The following is a 19501-nucleotide window of genomic DNA, read 5'->3' as shown; positions in this document are numbered from 1 at the left end:
AAATGTTAAAAAAGCTTATCATGAAAGAAACTAGGGGTTTCTAAAAATATTACTAGTAGGTCATACAAGTAAGTAGACAAACATACAGATATAACTAGATATTTCCGTATTTTCATATGTTTCATCATTTTAAGTTCCTTAGGAGAACGGTTTAAAATACCAGGATACAAAAAATGACTTAAAATAGGTCGAAAAAAATGGAAATTCAAATTAAAGGCTCGAAATAAGTAAAGAATGATTCCAGTAGACTAAAATATATAAAAAATGACTGACCAACACACGGGGAAAAATAAATAACTCAATAAATGACTCAATTGCCTGAAAGATACATTAAATGGCTTCTGATTCCTAGAAGAAATTAACCATTGTCTTGAACAAATGGCTTCAAAAACAAGGAAGATGCTTAAAACGATTTTAAATGCCTGGAATAAAATGCAAAATTAATCCAAATTTCTGGACCAAATGACAATCATAGAGATATCATAAGTAAGAAGTGTCCAAATATCAATGCAGAAGAAATAAAAATCCCTTCAAATAAATGGAAGCAAAAGTTTAAAAGAGCAGGATTTTGGATTATATGCTCCAGTGGCTTTTTTTGGAAATCTTTAAATTTCTGAAATACATTATAATTGTATTGAAAAAAGAAATGCATTCGTATCACCCTATAATAACTACACTAGCCAAAGCATTGTCCAAGAGTCCAAGAGAACTTTAAATAGTTTAGTATCTAGAATTAAAAAAATACTAAAAGCCTGGAATAAAGAAATAATTCAAACGAGTGTAAATATTTGAAAGATAGAGAGTTGATCATGAAAACTAGGGGTTTCTAAAAAATTATTAGTAGGTCATCAAATCTAAATATGTGAAGCAACAACCTAGGAGTTAAAAAACTAGTAAATTAACTTCTATTTAATAATAATAAAATAATTATTATTTTATTATTATGAATTATTTTACCCCTAGTTAATAAAAGAAATGACTCGAATGAGTATAAATATATGAAAGATAGGGAGTTGATCATAAAGAAAAACTAGAGGTTTCTAAACAAATTACTAGTAGATCCTTTAGCTTTAGTTAAAATAGTTCATCATGAAAACACTAGAGGTTTCTAGAAATTACTAGTAGGTCATCATCGAACATAATGCAAAAGTGTATGAAAGACGAAACCAGGGGTTTGTTCCCTCGTACTCGATACTCGATACTCAATGATTGATGAAACCTAATAATAGTAAGGGAACTTTAAATAGCTTAGTACCTAGAATTTAAAAAAATACTAAAAGCCTAGAATAAAGAAATGATTCGAATGAATGTAAATATCTTAAAGATAGAGAGTTGATTATGAAAAAAACTAGGGGTTTCTAAAAAAATACTAGTAGGTCATCAATTCTAAATATATGAAGCAACAAACTAGGAGTTTCTGAACAAAACTAGTAGCTTAACTTCTTAGTTATTATTTTATTATTACGGATTATTTTACCCCTAGTTAATAAAAGAAATGACTCGAATGAGTGTAAATATCTGAAAGATAGGGAGTTGATCATGAAAAAAACTAGAGGTTTCTAAAAATAACTAGTAGATCATCATTGAATATTACATGGCATGCATTGAGCATAATGCAAAGTATATAAAGGAACAAACTAGTGGTTTCAACGGATGTAACAAGATGTTTCTTGTATTTTTCATCTGTTCAACTACCTTAAGAGAACGGTTTAAAATAGCAGAATAAAATTTAAAATGACTTTACATTTACACAAGTAGAAAAAAATAAAATATGACTCCAATAGACTAAAACATTTAAAAAAGATCTGTCATGCGATCTGAACAAAAATAAATCAATATTTTAACTGGTCATTCTTTAAAATTTTAAATAGCATAAAATTCAAATGCCTTTTGTCAAAATTTAGGAAGAATTAATAATAGTTTTAATTGCCTGGAAGTAACAATAAATGACATCAAATTCCTGGAAGAAATAGACCATGATTTCAATTGCCTTGACTGAATGGCTTTAAAAAAATAGGAAGATACCTAAAATGACTTCAAATACCTAGAGCGAAATCAAAAATATGCTCCAAATATCTCGAATAAATTGGAACTTTCTGAAAGAGGTAATAAATAACTTTACAGAAGTCTTAAGATCCAGGAGGTGCTTTAAGAACCATGATGATACTGGATATAATAATTTTTACCTGGATGAGGAAAAAGCTAATTAATGCCAAAAAGAAATATTTTTTTTTAAATTATTTACCCTGTATCTTAAAACAAAGTATTGCTAGACAAACATTTTAATCATTTAAATATGCTTTTCGATTTCATATCCTATTTTAACCATTCATTTTTTCCTAATACACTGGAATCGAAGGAAACCTCAAATGAAACTACATCTTTTACAATTGCATATTCATCTATTTATTTCAATAGAATAGAAGTTCTTTAAGAAGTTTAGGTCTTAGTACATTGTCCATGGCAGCAATTCGTACCGAGTGAGCAAGGGTAGTTCGCCAATGGACAACGTCCACCATCAGCTGTAAAAATTGTATTCTTGCATTTCTTGTCATACATATCAAAAAATACAAAATAAACGTTTCTGCTTTTTCTTTATTTCAAATAATAATTGATCGATATATTGGTCAGGCCTCGTAATTTATCATTGAAAATGCATTGGAACAAAACGTTACCAGGCCTGGTTACTATAAATTGTTCAAGAAAACATATGCAATAGTCTATTGATTTATCAACAAATTTGTATAATAAAAATTAAATAAAAATATGATAAGTTATTGGAATTCAATATAAACTTCAAATGTTGTTCAAATTATCTAATATTTCAAATAAGATACCTCAGCTTTAACAATAAGTTACAAAGTCTGATCAATATAAATCTATATCCGCTTCCGATGTAATTCTCACCCTGTATACTTACGTATGACGCAAGATGGACAACATTGACAAGGGTGAGACTGTCCCGCAACTGTTCCTTTGGGACATCTGACTGCTGGACAAGAAAACGGACAAGCAATGTCACATATAGACGGAACCTTATAGGCCGAATTGGCTTCTGAAGTTAAGATGAATAGTATTGGGATCATGTAAAAGTGGAACATCTGGAAGATATAATTTTTTAAATCTCTTAAAAATGAAAAGTGTGTTTGTAGGGGAATTTTAGTACCTTTACTGGTAAAATCATATCACGACTGGTGATTGTTGAAAACAAGTACTAATTAGATGATACTCAGTAAGTGCCGCCATTAATTGTTTGATAATTTAAAGTGGTTTTAACTCACGGAAAACGCAACAACAAAACCATAAATCACTGTGAAATAGATAGAGGTCCTTAGATTCTATAGAAAAAAGAAACTTATGGGCCGTTTTTAAGTTACCATATATAATAATTGCATATTATCAATATTTATTAAAAAAACTAATGGGAAAGTCTCTTTTAGTTTTAAAAGTATAGACTCTAAAATTGATAGGACATGGTGGTAAAAAAAAGTTTGGAATTTTTTGAGGGAAAAACTAATTGATTCTAAATATTTATTTTAATGCTTTTTTATGGTTCAAAATATACTAAATAGACTAGATCATTTTTGAGATATGGCTCAACAAATCTACTTTTACAATTGTACTAACTATAAAAAAGTAAGCAGAGATTTCAGAACAGATGCTGATCAAATAATTTCGATTTTTTCATATTTTTTTTAATTACAATAAACTCATCGATATGATACTTTTTTCAGCTATTTTTGCCCAACTAATTTAATGGTAAAATCCAATTTTTGGATATCATCAATGGTTTTCCCGAAAATGAAGGCAAATTCAAAAAATCATATTGAAAGAATTAAATTGTGTCAACAACATGTAAAAAAAAAATATTTTATTTGTATGAAATGCAAATAACACTAACTGCTGATATAGTAGGAAATAGGAAATAAATAAACAATACATAATAATATTTATTTATTTTCACAAATAATGTTAATCAGATTCGCATAATATTCCATCATATACACATTGTCCCTTGCAACAATTCAAACCGAGTTCACAAGGATAGTGTTCCAATGGGCAACTCCCTCCTCTGGCTGAAACATTAATTATTGCAATACTATTGTTAATTAATACAAAATAAGACTGTACTTACGTATTATACAAGAAGGACAACATTGACAAATGGACTGACGCCCTAAAACCGTCCCGTCAGGACAGTCAGGGATGATCGGACAAGAACCGGGAGGACAAAGAAATAAACATCTTATAGGTGAAAGCGCTAAAGTTGGTGATATGGTTAGGGCAAGTAACACGGTGATGACGTAAAAGTTGCACATCTAGAATAAAATTTTAACACAAATTACCTATTTGTTATAACTGTTCTCGTTATTTTTTTCTCAGAAAACGGACTCACTACTGCTATATTGACCTATTTCTAAGTCGAATTACTGTTGACAATTAGTAACAATAATAGTGAATTATTTAAGTGCACTTTATGAGATAAAAAATTCTCAGGAAAATTAGAAACATTTGACGTACGTACGTGTATAAATACCTCGTAATATTAATCTAAACGATAGAAAAAATCGTACAAATCGTAGTTGAGGTATGACCTTTCAAAGTTAATTGCAATTGTAGAAAAAACACAAACCTACGATTTCCAATAATAACAAGCATTTCCTTATATTATGCCATCCTCAGATTAATTTAAATTTATACGTGTTAATATTGTCCTGAGGATGAACTTATGGAGGTTGAAAAATTGATATTATAGATGAAAATGGTTGTCTAGGAATGTTTTCCACAAAGAATCTTTATACTATCTTAAGTAACATTGAAATGAAATCCATTGCAATAATAGAAAGCTATGAACTGAGTTATCTAGGTAACTACTATTTCTAGATGAGCTTGAAGATCTTAGCGTTTTAAGAAATATTAAAATCTTAGAACATTAAAAGACTAGAATCAGTAAATAACAACTTTGAATTTAATATATGCTCAGAGGCAAGGGGCTGTTTTGTTTACAAACATATTTACCGATTCTCGGTTGACAAGTTTATATATATTTTCTAAAAGAAAATTTTTAGCTATATAATTAACACATAATATAAATTATTTGTATTGGCCTTTGGATTAAAAAAAAATTAAATTATTTGTGTTGGCTTTTGGCCATTCAGAGAGTACTGCCAACTTGCAGGATCGATAGTAGATACTCGCAAATAATACAAAAGACTAACAACGAAGCAATAGCAAAATACGAAAACCGAATATACGAAATTCGAAATCAGCTTCCATAAATAAAGAGGAATTAAACAGGGTGACACTCTAGCACCCAAACTGTTCACATTGGCTTTGGACGACGTGTTTAGGAAACTGTATTAATTGAAAACTTCAGCCACTTATATTATGCAGATGATTGAGAGAACCTAGAAACTGTACGATAAGAGGTAACTTTTCAAACTGTTTCTTGTATCTTCGTTTTGAAAACATTTGACATCAGCATGTTCAACCACCTCTCTAGGACCTGTGTAATTACTAAAGCCCTATCATCTAAAGTGCGAATAACCTTTCGAAACTTCACAAACGGCCTGCACTAACTGTACTTCTATTCTTAGGATTAAGTTACTTTCATTACTCTTAGAAACAAAATGCTCCATTTCATCTAGAACTATTATAATATTGCCTGGTTCCAGATTGGATTCTTGATTACCTTCTCAATTAAGCCTTATGGTTTTTACTGGTAAAACTTTGTACTTGATCATCTTCATTTAGTTCTTCTATTCCAGATAATTCTGCCTTTTTCTGTTTTTAGTATAATTCTCTGTATCTTTTTTATCTGAATAAATAATAAATTCTTCAACAACTGTGTCATCAGAATATTGTATAATCTTAGCAAAATTAAAGTTTACGTTTTCCTTGGCCAATATTTTTTGATTTAGCTTAAACCGACTTCAGTTTAAGTCAGGATGATGTAGAAGTAATCGTAATACCTATTTTATTTTCCCTAAAAACTAATAATTAATTTACACCTAAGAAACTTCACCATAAATAAATAAATAAATAATTAGTGCATAATCATATTTATTAATTTATATATATCAAGTTAATCAGAAGCGCATATTGTTCCATTAACACATTTTCCCTCGCAGCAATCCAAACCGAGTTCACAAGAGAAATCTTCCAATGGGCAACTGCCTCCTTCGGCTAAAAGATTTAATATTTCAATACTATTATTAATTAGTGCAAAATTTGACTGTACTTACGTATTATACAAGTAAGGCAACATTGACAAACATATTGCCGTCCTAAAACCGTCCCATCAGGACAGACAGGTATTAGACAAGAATCGGGAGGGCAAATAAATAAGCATCTTATAGGTGGAAGTGCTAAAGTCGGTGATATGGTTAGGGTAAGTAACACGGTGATGAGGTAAAAATTGCACATCTGAAATAAAATTTGAAAACAGAGAGAACAAACTCAAGAGAACAAAAATTTATAATAAGTTTTCTCGCTATTTCTTCTCAGAAAACTGATTCACGATTGCTAAATGAAAAAATTAAACTATTTATAAGTAGAATAACAATTGACAACCGGCAACATTAATTATGGATTATTTAAAGTGCACTTTCCCAGATAAAAAAATCCCAGGAATATTAAAAACAGTTGACGTAAATAGGTGTATAGATAACACGTTATATATAAATGTGCAAAAATCGTACAGATAGTAGTTCCTGATATATGCCCCTTTAAAGTTAATTTATAATAGTAAAAACAAAAACACAAAGGATTTCAATAATTTCCTTCTATTAATATAAATTAGTTTTAATAAAATAGTTAATATAAATTGGTTTTATGTGTTTATATTGTCCTGAGGATAAAACATTGAAACGTTGAGATTGAAAAGATTAAAGAACTGAGTTGAAACCGAAAAGCTGAATTTCACCAATCCCACTGAGTTTGAATTAAGATGGTAAAATCATTAAAAAAAAAGCAAAAGAAATAAGAGCAAATGACCAGATGGAAAGAAAAATAATCAAATAGACAAATAATAAAAGAGTTTAAAAGAATTATGGAATTAGACTTACTTCTGCAAATTTACAAGTATAGATTATCATAACTACATGAATGTCTAAAATAAGAAATATGAAAATTTCGACGATAATTCAAAAATTCAAAATATTTGCATATTGATCCCTGGAAAAAATCGATTAAAATCGAGCTCATGAATTAAATGCAGATTTATTCCTAAATTTGATAAATTGAATTTGAATTCCTGGAATCAATTTTAAATTTTGTAAACTTTTCCAGTTATTAAAAAATCCATCAATGGCGTATGTCGAAAACCAAAAAATTTGGATTTTTATATTTGTATTGCTGGTATAGTCTGTTTATTAAAAATTCAAAAATTTCGAATTTAATTTTCTGGAACAGTTTATGCAACAATGTACAATTTTGGCATTTTTCTAATAAATCAATTGAAAATTGATTGAAACATTTTGGATTTTTGATATTTTCATTTCAGAATTTTTGAAATATAATAAAGAAAATGAAATGGACAGTCATTCAAAAACTCAAAATCCTTACATATTGATCCCTGGAAAAAAATCAAATTAAATTCAAGTTCATGAATTAAATGCATATTCAATAATAAATTTGATAGTTTGAATTTTAATTGCTGGAATGACTTTTAAATTTTGTGAATTTTTCCAGTTATTTAAAAAATCTATCAATGACATATGTCTAAAATCCAAATTTAAAATTCCTTGGATTTTTGAATTTGTGTTGCTGGTATAGTTTGTTTATTAAAAATTCAAAAATTTCGGATTTAATTTTCTGAAACAGTTTTGAATTTTTGTATTTTTGAAATTTCTGTAAGAGATGGATAGAAATTTGATTCGAACTTTTGGATTTTTGATTATTTGAGATTCAGTAATTCAAAATCTACAGATTATAGAATTTTTAGTGGACAGTTATTATAAACAGTCATTCAAAAATTCCTGGAATGAATTTTTAATTTTGTGATTTCTTTAGATAATTAAAAATCTACCAAAGGAAAATGTCTAGAAGCCAGAAATTCAATTTTTTAAATTTTCAAATTTGGCTTGCTGGTATATTTTGTTTGTTAGAAATTAAAAAATTTGGAATTTAGTTTCCTGCAACAGTTTTGAATTTTTATATTCTTAAAGTTTCTGTAAGAAACCCATAGCAAATTAATAAAAATTTTTTGGATTTTTGATATTTTGAATTCAGTTTTTTTTAATATTTTAATTATTGAATTTTTGAAATCTAAGAAAAATTAAATGGACAGCTATTCAAAAATTTCAAATTTTTGCATATTCATCTCCGGAAAAATCGATTTTGATGAATTTAATGGTTTGAATTTCAATTCCTACAATAGCAAGCATATGCAGAAGTCAAAAAGTCAAATTTTTTTGAATTTTTTTAACTTGGTTCAATTGTTGAGTAGATTGTTAAATTCTTGAATTTTTATATTTTTAAAGTTCCTGGAAAGAACTAAATTTAAAAGTAATCGCTAGAAAATGTTATTAACATTTGACAGTAATAATACTGGTCTGTAGTTTTCTATCTTTCCTTTCTCTGTTATTGGTGATATGTGTTAAAGGTTTAGCTATCAATAATGCTCTATATTTTTAGTATTTTAACTGAGATTTTAACACTATTCACATAACTTTTAATTTTTTAAAGACGTGATGCAAATGGACTTTTCATCATTGCTTGGAAATGAATTAAAGATAATAGGTTTAGTGGTGTTTTTATTTATTTTTTTGCCTTATTAACTGGGTTTTGTCTTATTGTAATAAAATTGTATAGTTATTTTGCAAGTTTAATCACTCTACTCACTCTTAATATTTTTAGGACTGGGTCTTTACATAGTCTACTTCTTCTCTTAAACCTCCTTTAAGGTATTAAGGAATAGTTCAATATCAGTATCTTATAATCAAATTTTTATAATAAATAAAGCCGTACCTTCTTTAGTTTCTAAAAAATAGATCTTTAAAGTAAGCTTTCAGGTGACAACTGAAGGACATAACAAGTCATAACAAATTAAATAAAGTTTACATTTATATTTATTTGCACATACGAGGTTTATAGCAAAAGTAATTACTTCAGTGATTCATTGGGCACGATGAATCCAGGACACATTTTTCTTTGCAGCAATGCGAACCCAGTTCGCAAGGGTGGTCTTCCACTGGGCAACTTCCCCCCTCAGCTATAAAAATTTGAAAATATATTATTTAATTAATATCATTAGAAAAATTGATTTAAAAGGTTTGAAAATACATTGGTGAAAAATGCTACTTACGTGTTACGCAAGAAGGACAACATTGACAATCGGAATATCGTCCTAAAACCGTTCCTTCAGGACATTCCGGGATAGGACAATCTGGGGAACACTTAATTTTCAAACATGGTATAGGTTGATGAGCTGAACTTATTGCTACAGTTAGCATGAGTAGCAGTGGGATCATGTAAAAACGGCACATCTGAAAAATTACAAGTAAAATATTTTTAAAGGGAATATTATTTATTTTAGTACCTTTGCTGGTAAAATTATGTGACGACTGTTAAAGTAAATTGGCTGAGAACTGCTTTTAAAACGGCTTTAATCGTGCGTAAATATGCCTATAATAATTAGAAGTGTATTTAAAGATAATTTAAAGTGCTTTTTTACTCATAACACAGCAACAACAATACCATCAAATTGTCAGTTTTTGCATCACTCTATATCAGTAGTTCCTCTTCAAGTTGAGTCCAAAAAAAAAATTTCTTCAAACTTACCACCATATAACTAGAGACTGTAGAAAAAACCTTCCTTACATGTCTATTATAGGGTAAAAAATAAAACCTTCAATGCCTGGAGAGTTTAAAAAGTAATCATATACCTGAAATAAAATGAATTTTTTTTTTTAATTCTTTGATTGAAAAACTATTTTAAACCCCAATGCTTTTCACGAGAACCTAAATGTGGTTTATAATTTCTAATTGTAGATTATATTTTTAACGGAAGAAAAGAATCAATATCAAAATTCTAAGCTTGTATTTGAGTCAATTGGAAATCATTTATTTTTTATAACAAAGCATTTTTTGATTGATTGATTGACCGAGGTCGATTTTTTTTTTAAAAGCGCATAAATGTATTTTTACTACTTGAACCAGGCAGTTCTTATTACAACAGATTAAATTTTTGCTCTAATTTATTTAAAAGTAATATGGGGTTTCACCTAATCAAATGCCTTAGAGTAATCTATATAAATTTTGTCCATGACGAGGACAGAACATTAAAAGACTGTGCGTACGTGTACATATATTGTGCGCATGAACAATTTTGTTGACAATTTTGTACGCGAAATGACTGGATGAAATTGGAGCAGTTCGTCAAATTTCTGGAAGATGTAGTAAAATACAATTGTCAAAGCCTAGAAGAAATTAAAAATTACAACAAATATCTGCAATAAATTGGAACATTTTCTCAAATTCCTGGCAGACATAAAAAAACAATTACCAAGGCCTGAAAGAAATAAAAAATTATGTTAGATTCCTGGAATAAAATAAACATTTTTTTAAATTACAGAAAATTCTAAAAAAATTACGTCAAATCTCTGGAATAAAATAAAACGTTTTTTTAAACTTTTGAAAGTCATAAACAATAATTTCCAAGGCTTGTAAGACAGCAAAGGACCCTAGAAGACCGAAAACTATGAGAATGTTACTTGAATTCCTGGAGAAAATAAAAAATTACGTTCAATGCCTGGAATAAAATGAAAAAGTTCCTTAAATTTCTGGAAGCTATCAAAAATAATTTTCAAGACCTGGAACGTACAACAGGAGTCTAGAAGACCGAAAACCGTGAACATTTTCTTTAAATTCCTAAAAGAAACAACAAATTATGTCAAGTGCCTGGAATGAAATAAAAAATTTCTTTATATTCCAAAGAAACAGAAAAAATCGACGTCAGATGCCTGAACAAAATTGAAAATTTCTCTAAATTCCAGGAAGATACAAAAAATTACTTTAAATGTCTGGAATAAAAAGGAAATGGACGTCAATTTCCTGGACGCTATCAAACATTATTTTCAAGACTTGGAAGGCACAACAGGATTCTAGAAGATCAAAAAGTATGAGAATTTTCCTAATATTTCTGATGGAAATAAAAAATTACGTCAAGTGCCTGGAATAAAATGAAAAATTTCTCTAAATTCCAGAAAGACACAAAAAATTACGACAAATGTCCGGAATAAAATAGAAATTGACGTCAAAATCCTGGACACCATTAAAAATTATTTTCAAGATCTAGAAGGCACAACAGGACTTTAGATCAAATATCATGAGAATTTTCTTTAAATTCCCAGAAGAAATAAAAAACCAACTCAAATACCTGCAATAAAATGGAAATTGACGTCAATTTCCTGGAAGCCATCAAAAATCATTTTTAGGACCTGGAAAATTCAGCAGGACTCTAGAAGTTCAAACTATGACAATTTTCGTTAGATTTCTAGAGAAAATAAAAAATTACATCAAATGCCTGAAATAAAAGAAAAATTCTGTAAATTCCAGAAAGATGCCAAAAATTACATCAAATATCTGGATTAAAATGGAAATTATCGTCAAAATCCTGGAAGCCATTAAAAATAATTTTTAAGACCTGGAAGGCACAACAGCACTTTAGAAGATTAAATTTCATGAGAATTTTCTTTAAATGCCCAGAAGAAATAAAAAAAAGACGTCAAAATACCTGCAATAAAATGAAAAATTTCTCTAAACTCCAGAAAGACACAAAAAATTACGTCGAATGTCCGGACTAAAATGGTAGTTGACGTCACTTTTCTGAAAGCTATCAAAAATCATTTTTAAGTCCTGAAAGGCATAAAAAGACTCTAGAAGTCCAAAAACTATTAGAATTTTTTTTATGTTCTTAAAAGAAATAAAATATTACGTCAAATAAACGCCTGGAACAAAATTAAATATTTTTCTAACCTCCAGGAAAACACAAAAAATTACGTCAAATATCTGGAATAAATTGGAACATTTTCTCAAGTTTATAGAAGGCGGAGACAAAAATTTTTCAAACCTGGCAGAAACAAGAAATATTATGGCAAGTTCTTGGAATAAAATTTCTTTAAATTCCAGGAAAATAAATAAAAAGGCCGTCAAATGTCTAAAATATAATGGAAATTGACGTCAAATTCTTGGAAGCCATCAAAAAACATTTTCAAGACATGGAAGACACAACAGGACTTTGGAAGACCGAAAACTATGGGAATTTTCTTTAAATTCCCAGAAAAAATAAAAAAATATGTCAAATGCCGGGAATAAACCAAAAAATTTCTCTAAATTCCAGGAAGATGCCAAAAATTACATTATCATTTTATCTGGAATAAAATGGAAATTGTCGTCAAAATCCTGGAAGCCATTAAAAATAATTTTTAAGACCTAGAAGGCACAACAGGACTTTAAAAGATCAAATTTTATGAGAATTTTTGTCTAAATTCCCAACAGAAATAAAAAAGCAGGTCAAATACCTGTAATAAAATGGAAATTGACGTCAATTTTCTGGAAGCTATCAAAAATGATTTCTAAAAAATCGAAAATCATGAGAATTTTCTCTAAATTCCTAGAAGAAATAAAAAATTACGTCTAATGCCTAGAACCAAATAAAAGATTTCTCTAAATTCCAGAAAGACACAAAAAGTTACGTCAAATATCCAAAATAAAATGGAAATTGACGTCAATTTGCTGAAAGCTATGAAAAATCATTTTTAAAAATCCGAAAACTGAGAATTTTCTCTAAATACTCAGAAGAAAAAAAAATAACGTCAAATACCTGGAATAAAATGCAATTAAACATCAATTTCCTGGAAGCCATTAAAAATCATTTTTAAGACCTAGAAGGCACACCAGGACTTTAGAAAATCAAATTTTATGAGAATTTTCTTTAAATTTCCAGAAGAAATAAAAAAAGACGTCAAATACCTGGAATAAAATGAAAAATTTCTCTAAACTCCAGAAAGACACAAAAAATTACGTTAAATATCCGGACTAAAATGGTAATTGACGTCAATTCTCTGAAAGCTATCAAAAATCATTTTTAAGTCCTGGAAAGCATAAAAAGACTCTAGAAGTCCGAAAACTATTAGATTTTTCTTTAAATTCTTAGAAGTAATAAAAAATTACGTCAAATAAATAAACGCCTGGAGTAAAATTAAATGTTTTTCTAAACTCCAGGAAAACACAAAAAATTACGTCAAATGGAAATTGACGTCAAATTCTAGGAAGCCATCAAAAAACATTTTCAAGACCTGGAAGACACAGCAAGACTTTAGAAGATCGAAAACCATCAGAATTTTCTTTAACTTCCTGGAAGAAATAAAAAAATTACGTCAAATGCCTGGAATAAAATTGAACCTTTCCTTAAATTTCTGGGAGGGGTGGAAATCAGTTTTCATAGTCTGAAAGAAAGTAAAAATGGCGTCAGATTCCTGGAATAAATGGAAGATTTCTCCAAATTACTAGAAGATACAAAAAATTCCGTCAAATGTCTGGAATAAATTGGACATTATCCTTAAACTCATAAAAGGCATTAAAAGTTATTTCGAAGATCTGGAAGACACAACAGGACTCTAGAAGATCCAAGCCCTTGAAAATTTTCTTTAAATTCCTGCAAAAAAAATAAAAAATAACGTTAAATGCTTAAAGTTTTAGAATAAGATGTAACATTTTTCAGAATAAACTAAAATAAATAACTTATACAATAAAGGCAATTTTAAGACCCTTGAAAATTGTTCTCCTAACTAAATGTGTGACTGGTACAATGCCTAATTTTGTTGACATTAGGAAAAATAAGACATCAAAAAAAAAGGTTTAAATTTGGCAGTTTTTTAGAGAACAACTAATTCCAATTATTTATTTTAATGCTTTTCGATCGATGAGTTACATTGGCAAAGGCGTATCTCAGTTAGTTTCTAAAATATGACACTATAAAGTGACTAAATTAAAGTCAAATTAAGGCTTTTTTCTAGGAAACCCAATCTTTTTTATACGTTTGAATTGTATAAATAGCCGAGAGACATATAACCAAAATCTAAGATATCTGAATTCCTTATGAACAATTAAACAAAAATAGTAGTAAAAATGGGTGATTTTTTTTGGAGAAAATCGATAAATTTTATTTTTTATTTCTTAAGTTTCTATAACATATTTTAAATTGATTGGTCCCAATGGCAAAATTGTAGCTTTTTTATTTTCAAAAATATGGCAATTCAAAGTGACATAAAACCGGACGTTAAGTGGAAATTTGAGGTCGAAAATTACCCAATTTTGAGGTTTTTTACCCAAATATCATTTTTAGGTATGTATTTTAACGTTTTTAGGAGGTTTGATGTCCTTTTTAGAAGGGTTGAAGCGATTCCTAGTATTGAAAAGATGGTATCTGTTTAAGTCTGTGAGATATTACTCCCGAAAACTAGTAAAATTTTCGATGAAAAAACTTCGAAATGCTCCTATTTCTAAATTTCTTTTTAGATTCTAATAGATCGCATATTTTATGGGTACCCATGAATAACCAAAAACTAAAATATCTGAATTCTTTATAAAAAATTGACTGAAGATGACTTTCAATTCAATTCATTCTCAGTTCAATTTTCAAAGTTTTTAGTTTCTGAAATTTGACCCTACAACTCTTTTATTAATAAAAACAGAAAAATAAAATTGCGTATATATAATCTTTATTAGTTTACAATTTTTAATAATAATTATTTACATAAGAACGTATGACATTTTGCATTATTTTTCCCGGTTTATCTCTGCACACAAGTCTTGCTCCTTAAGTCACATTTTAGCAGTTTACCACAGGTAGGCAGTCTAGTAATACCGTCTTCATAACACGGATCACCTAACTCTAAAAAAAAAACAAAAAATTAAAAAGATGCAAAATTCCTCCCTAAAAATACTTACGTGGGATAACACATTCATTACAACATCCACAATAGCCCCGTCCTCCGACCAAAGTAGTCCCACTAGGGCATGGGAGCACATTCAGACACAGGGTGGCAGCACAGGTCCATATTTCGCAATTGTTATCATCGTCGGGAATCAACGTGGTATCATCAGGAATTAAGATGGTATCATCTGCAAACGTGGTTTGCCACAAAGAAATTATGGTGAGACCTATGATTATAATGTGGTTCATGGTCGGGCCGACACTGATTTTAATGTAGAGCTTGTTTGGGTTATTTATATATTTTTATGGTGTTTGACGGAGATTAGCTTCTCGTTACTTTTTTTTTTTAACAATATAAAATTTGTCTGATTCATAATAGGGAGTTTTTAATGCTAAATAAATATTCAATTTGAATAAAAAATCTGTTTTTTATTCAAAATTTATGTTTCTTTAAATTAATATTTTGTGAAGGATTATTAAACAGCAAAAAATTTCTGGAAAATGTGACTTTACCTATCTCAAAAATCTAAAGGAATCAAGGCAGATTTACAGGCAAAATTCCCATTATGATTGGTGAAGTAATAATCTTCGACCATTTGATGCTATATATTCGACCGCTTGGCGCAGTTGGTTATAGAAAAAGGTGTCTCAGCGCCTGAAATATAGCAAAAAAAATAAGGCGCCTTCTGAATAAGAGAAATACAAAAATACTTGAATTAATTCTGGAAATCTTACGTACAAATTTAAAGCAATCAATGCCGCCTTACAGGCAATATTCTCACTACGAATTTTAAATTGACCCCCTATATTTATTTAATGCTGTTTATTTGACCATTCGATGCAGTTTGTCACAATTAAAGTGTCCCAGAACTCCCTACATGTACGCCTTAAATAAAATTTACTTTCTTAGTTAGTTTAGCTTATATAGAATGTTCTTTTATTTTTATTTACATTCACATTCGGTTGAATGGAATATCTCCTAATGACCCAAATTTTTATATTCAAAGCATTTCCTATAACTCATCGATGCAATTCCTGAAAGACACCCTGTATACACCCTTTCTAAAACCAATCAACTACTTTCCACATATTATCAGCAACATTTTGTAATTATATTGCTTTTAACCAAATAATTACCCCCATTATTGGCATAAGCGTTTAAATGGTCTATACCGATATAGTTCACCATGTCTTTCGGAAGGTTATTAGCCACTTTAGTGGCCATCGTTACCTCTGTATGCTATGTAAATTCAATCTGTTATGCAACAATTGACTGTAACACTGTGGACTGTCAAAATGTCACTTCTTGCTCCGAAGATGGCCAAGTGCTAATACCCGCTGATAATGGACGATGTGGACGTTGCTGTAACTCTTGCGTTTTCACGGAGAGTAAGTTTCTCCTTTTTTATATTTTTTTTAATTTTTAATAAACTTGTTGTTTCGAAGGTTTTGAAGTAGATAGTAATCCAAGCACTTGCTACTATACCGAAGGTGACCAAGTGAAGAACATCACATGCGCAAAAGATCAGAAATGTTGCGCCATTTTGAAGAAGTGCATTGATGCTCTTAAGCATTGTCCAATTAGGACTACTGGTCAATAATATCATAATGTTTTGTAGGAAGTATTTTAAAGGTGGATGTAAAAATTTCAAATGCGTCCCACGTGTCTTCTTGTATAAGCTCTATAAACAATAAAGTCTTAAATATACGAGGTGTGTGATTTAAGTTCGCCATTTTTTATTTAGGTTATGGTTATCTCACTGATATGTCTCGATTTTGATGTTCTTTATTTTTGAACCAATTAGGAAAAAGATAATTGAGAGACAATCTTCAGATCTGTGTCAAAACTAAGGTGGTCTCTCTCTTTCAAATATCTAAAAGCTATTGTTATTTAAATATTTCAGGCAAGTGGATGATAAACTCACTTTTTGATCAATTTAAATTGGATAAAATAGATGGTTTATTTCAGGCAGTTACTATATAAATCTTTGAATCATTAAAGAATTTTTCCAGACATTTTAGGTATTTTATTGACCCTTCCAGGCAGTTGAAATCATTTAGTTTACGTCAATTTATCAACTTCAATGCATTAATCAGTTAAGGCAATTTTTGTTCTTTTTTATTTTAAACTGCCTGGAAAGGTCAATTAAATAATTAAAATACCTGAACTGCCTAGAAAAATTGATTAATTACTCAAAGATTTAAAAATATTTTTTTATAATGTTAATTTTGTTATATGTTTCTAGGAATATTATATATTTTATTAAATAAGTATATGCATTTCATTAATATCGTTAATTTCTCTTGATTTCAGCAAGCTCGCTAGTAAGTTTCTGCAGGGATTTTAAGTATAATCTAACGATCTTCTTATACAACTGCCTGAAATAAATAAAAATGTCTTTTAGGCAGTTCAATTATGGCTTAACGTTTTCTTTATAAACACGTAACTGCCTGAAAAAAAATATAAAATTCTTTCAGTTAATTCAATTTTTACGTGACCTTTTTTATATAATTACTCAAGTGCATGGAATAAATAAAACCGTCCTCCAAACAATTTAATTATGCCCTAACGTTCTCGTTAAATTCACTCAGTTGCCTTGGAAAAAATTTAAAAATTCTTTCAGGGAGTTCAATTTTGGCCTGACGTAGACCTTAAATTTATTCAACTACTTGAAGAACTAATAAAAACCTCTTCCAGGGAATTTAATTTTTACGTGATGTTTTCTCTATAATCACTCAAGTGCCTGGAATAAATAATAATCTCTTCCAGGCAGTTCAATTATGACCTAACGTTTTCTTTATAATCACTCAACTATCTGGAAAAATATTAAAAACCTCTTCCAGGCAGTTCAATCTAAGCCTGCCCTTTTCTATATAATCACTCGAGTGCCTGGAATAAATAAAAATGTCTTTCAGGCAGTTTAATTATGACTTAACGTTGTCTTTATATTCATTCAATTGCCTAGAGAAAAATTTTAAAAATCTTTCAGGGAATTCAATTTTGGCTTGACGTTTTCTATATAATTACTTAAAAGTCTGGACTAAATAAAAACGTCCTCCAAACAATTTAATGAAATTAATAAATTTGAATTGATGAAATTAATAAATTTGATATACTCAAAAGCTAAATGGAATGATCCAAAAAATGCAGCATAAAGTGGAACATTATACCGAATATAATGAAAACTGTAATATTTCTGTTAGTCCTAAAGAAGGCCTAATATAGGCCGAAACGCTGGCAATAAAAAAAAGTATTAACAGCTTGGATTTTAATGGACTACACATCCAACCTAATCGTCAACACAATTAAACTAGCCACTAGCACAACAGATTAAAAGTTCTCTTTATATTCACTCAACTACATGGAAAAAAAAAATTCTTTCAGGCAGTTTAATTTTGGCCTGACGTTTTTTATATATTTACTCAAGTGCGTGGAATAAATAAAAACGTCCTCAGTTCAATTTTAACCTGACATTTTCTATATACCAATCTAAGTGTCTGGAATAAATAAAAGTATTTCTCCAGGTAGTTCAATTACGGTCTAACGCTCTCTTCAAATTTACTCACTTGCTTGGAAAAATATACCTTTCCTCCCTTCTTGTCCTGACTTAAAATTCTTTTAGTTTGCTGATCACACAACTACCATATGAACTACCACAAACACGGTATCTCATTTTAGTACAGACAATAATTTTCCCTGGAAGTTGTAAAGTTTTCTTCACTTATTTAAATTTTTGTCTTGGTTTCAGGGTTTTATGGTGGCGATCTTCTACTGTTTCCTAAACGCAGAAGTCCAAAACACCGTGAAGCATCACTTTGAAAACTGGAAAACCCAAAGGAGCCTCGGCCCGAGCCGACTGAGATCCAGCAGCCGCAGCAAAGACTGGTCGCCCCGATCCAGAACCGAGAGCTTAAGGTATGTATCCATAGAAGAGATTTATTTCTTTAGTAGAATTAGAGCGGATTTATTTATTATTTAAGTAGATTTTTGTCAGCTTGGGTTAACTTGGGTTGTTTATACGAGGTGTCCCTGGACAATTTTAGCGTGAAATCGGTCACAGGTGTAATGAAAATCTAATTTTTATTGCGCGTGAAAATAAAACAGATAAAACATAGGCATAAAGCATCTCTACTCCAGCCATTGCTGATTTAATTAAAATTTAATCCTTAAAGTGTTATCAGCTTTCAACGTGAATACATGGTTTATTTTAATAGAGATTATTGTAGATAAAAAAATAGCAAAAATGCTGAGAAACTGTAATAACTCTATGAAAAAGTATGGACAGTGAGCCAAGCTTAAGGAAAAGTAAAAAGCTAACCTCAAAAGAAGCAATGAAGTGATTTTTTTTGCAAAAATGATTGCAGGAACATAAAGCAACCTTTTTTGGTGCAAAACTGTGACTCATCCAATCGAATAGTATGTAAAAATTGTGATGGGAAAAAATGGACTGTTAGCCAATGAGGTATGAGTTTTTTTTCAAACAGCTACAAATGCTGTTTTTAGTAACTTTCTGTAGATTAAAAAAAAAGTAAATTCAATATCCACGTCAATGTCACATA

General features: G+C 29.5%; 3 protein-coding genes and 3 long non-coding RNA genes across 10 annotated transcripts in view; 2 read left to right on the top strand and 4 right to left on the bottom strand.

The window, feature by feature from the left end:
- The window catches only part of LOC126736685 (diuretic hormone receptor-like), a 221939-nt gene that overhangs the window by 196217 nt on the left and 6221 nt on the right, over positions 1–19501 (top strand). For all 5 annotated transcript variants that reach the window (XM_050441185.1, XM_050441183.1, XM_050441180.1 and 2 more), the window contains exon 10: positions 18691–18857. In XM_050441185.1, coding sequence (XP_050297142.1) covers positions 18691–18857 — 167 coding nt within the window. The remainder of the gene's footprint in view (positions 1–18690; positions 18858–19501) is intronic.
- On the bottom strand, positions 3931–4526 carry LOC126736697 (uncharacterized). Its single transcript, XR_007660742.1, has 2 exons — positions 4136–4526; positions 3931–4076 (listed from the first exon to the last, which is right to left on the bottom strand). It is a non-coding gene; the product is annotated as an uncharacterized LOC126736697 (long non-coding RNA).
- Positions 6047–6699, bottom strand: LOC126736696 (uncharacterized). The gene is made up of 2 exons (XR_007660741.1): positions 6246–6699; positions 6047–6186 (listed from the first exon to the last, which is right to left on the bottom strand). It is a non-coding gene; the product is annotated as an uncharacterized LOC126736696 (long non-coding RNA).
- Positions 9054–9674, bottom strand: LOC126736695 (uncharacterized). The gene is made up of 3 exons (XR_007660740.1): positions 9542–9674; positions 9308–9488; positions 9054–9214 (listed from the first exon to the last, which is right to left on the bottom strand). It is a non-coding gene; the product is annotated as an uncharacterized LOC126736695 (long non-coding RNA).
- On the bottom strand, positions 14705–15226 carry LOC126736692 (uncharacterized). The gene is made up of 2 exons (XM_050441192.1): positions 14956–15226; positions 14705–14899 (listed from the first exon to the last, which is right to left on the bottom strand). The coding sequence occupies exons 1-2, from the start codon at positions 15188–15190 to the stop codon at positions 14799–14801; spliced, it is 336 nt and encodes a 111-aa protein (XP_050297149.1). The 5' UTR covers positions 15191–15226; the 3' UTR covers positions 14705–14798.
- Positions 16087–16666, top strand: LOC126736689 (uncharacterized). The gene is made up of 2 exons (XM_050441190.1): positions 16087–16330; positions 16388–16666. The coding sequence occupies exons 1-2, from the start codon at positions 16129–16131 to the stop codon at positions 16540–16542; spliced, it is 357 nt and encodes a 118-aa protein (XP_050297147.1). The 5' UTR covers positions 16087–16128; the 3' UTR covers positions 16543–16666.

The sequence above is a fragment of the Anthonomus grandis genome, chromosome 5, assembly GCF_022605725.1.
Source record: "Anthonomus grandis grandis chromosome 5, icAntGran1.3, whole genome shotgun sequence".
NCBI classification, from domain to species: domain Eukaryota; kingdom Metazoa; phylum Arthropoda; class Insecta; order Coleoptera; family Curculionidae; genus Anthonomus; species Anthonomus grandis.
The sequence above is the reverse complement of the archived record's forward strand: the minus strand, read 5'-3'. Positions and strand labels throughout refer to the sequence as shown.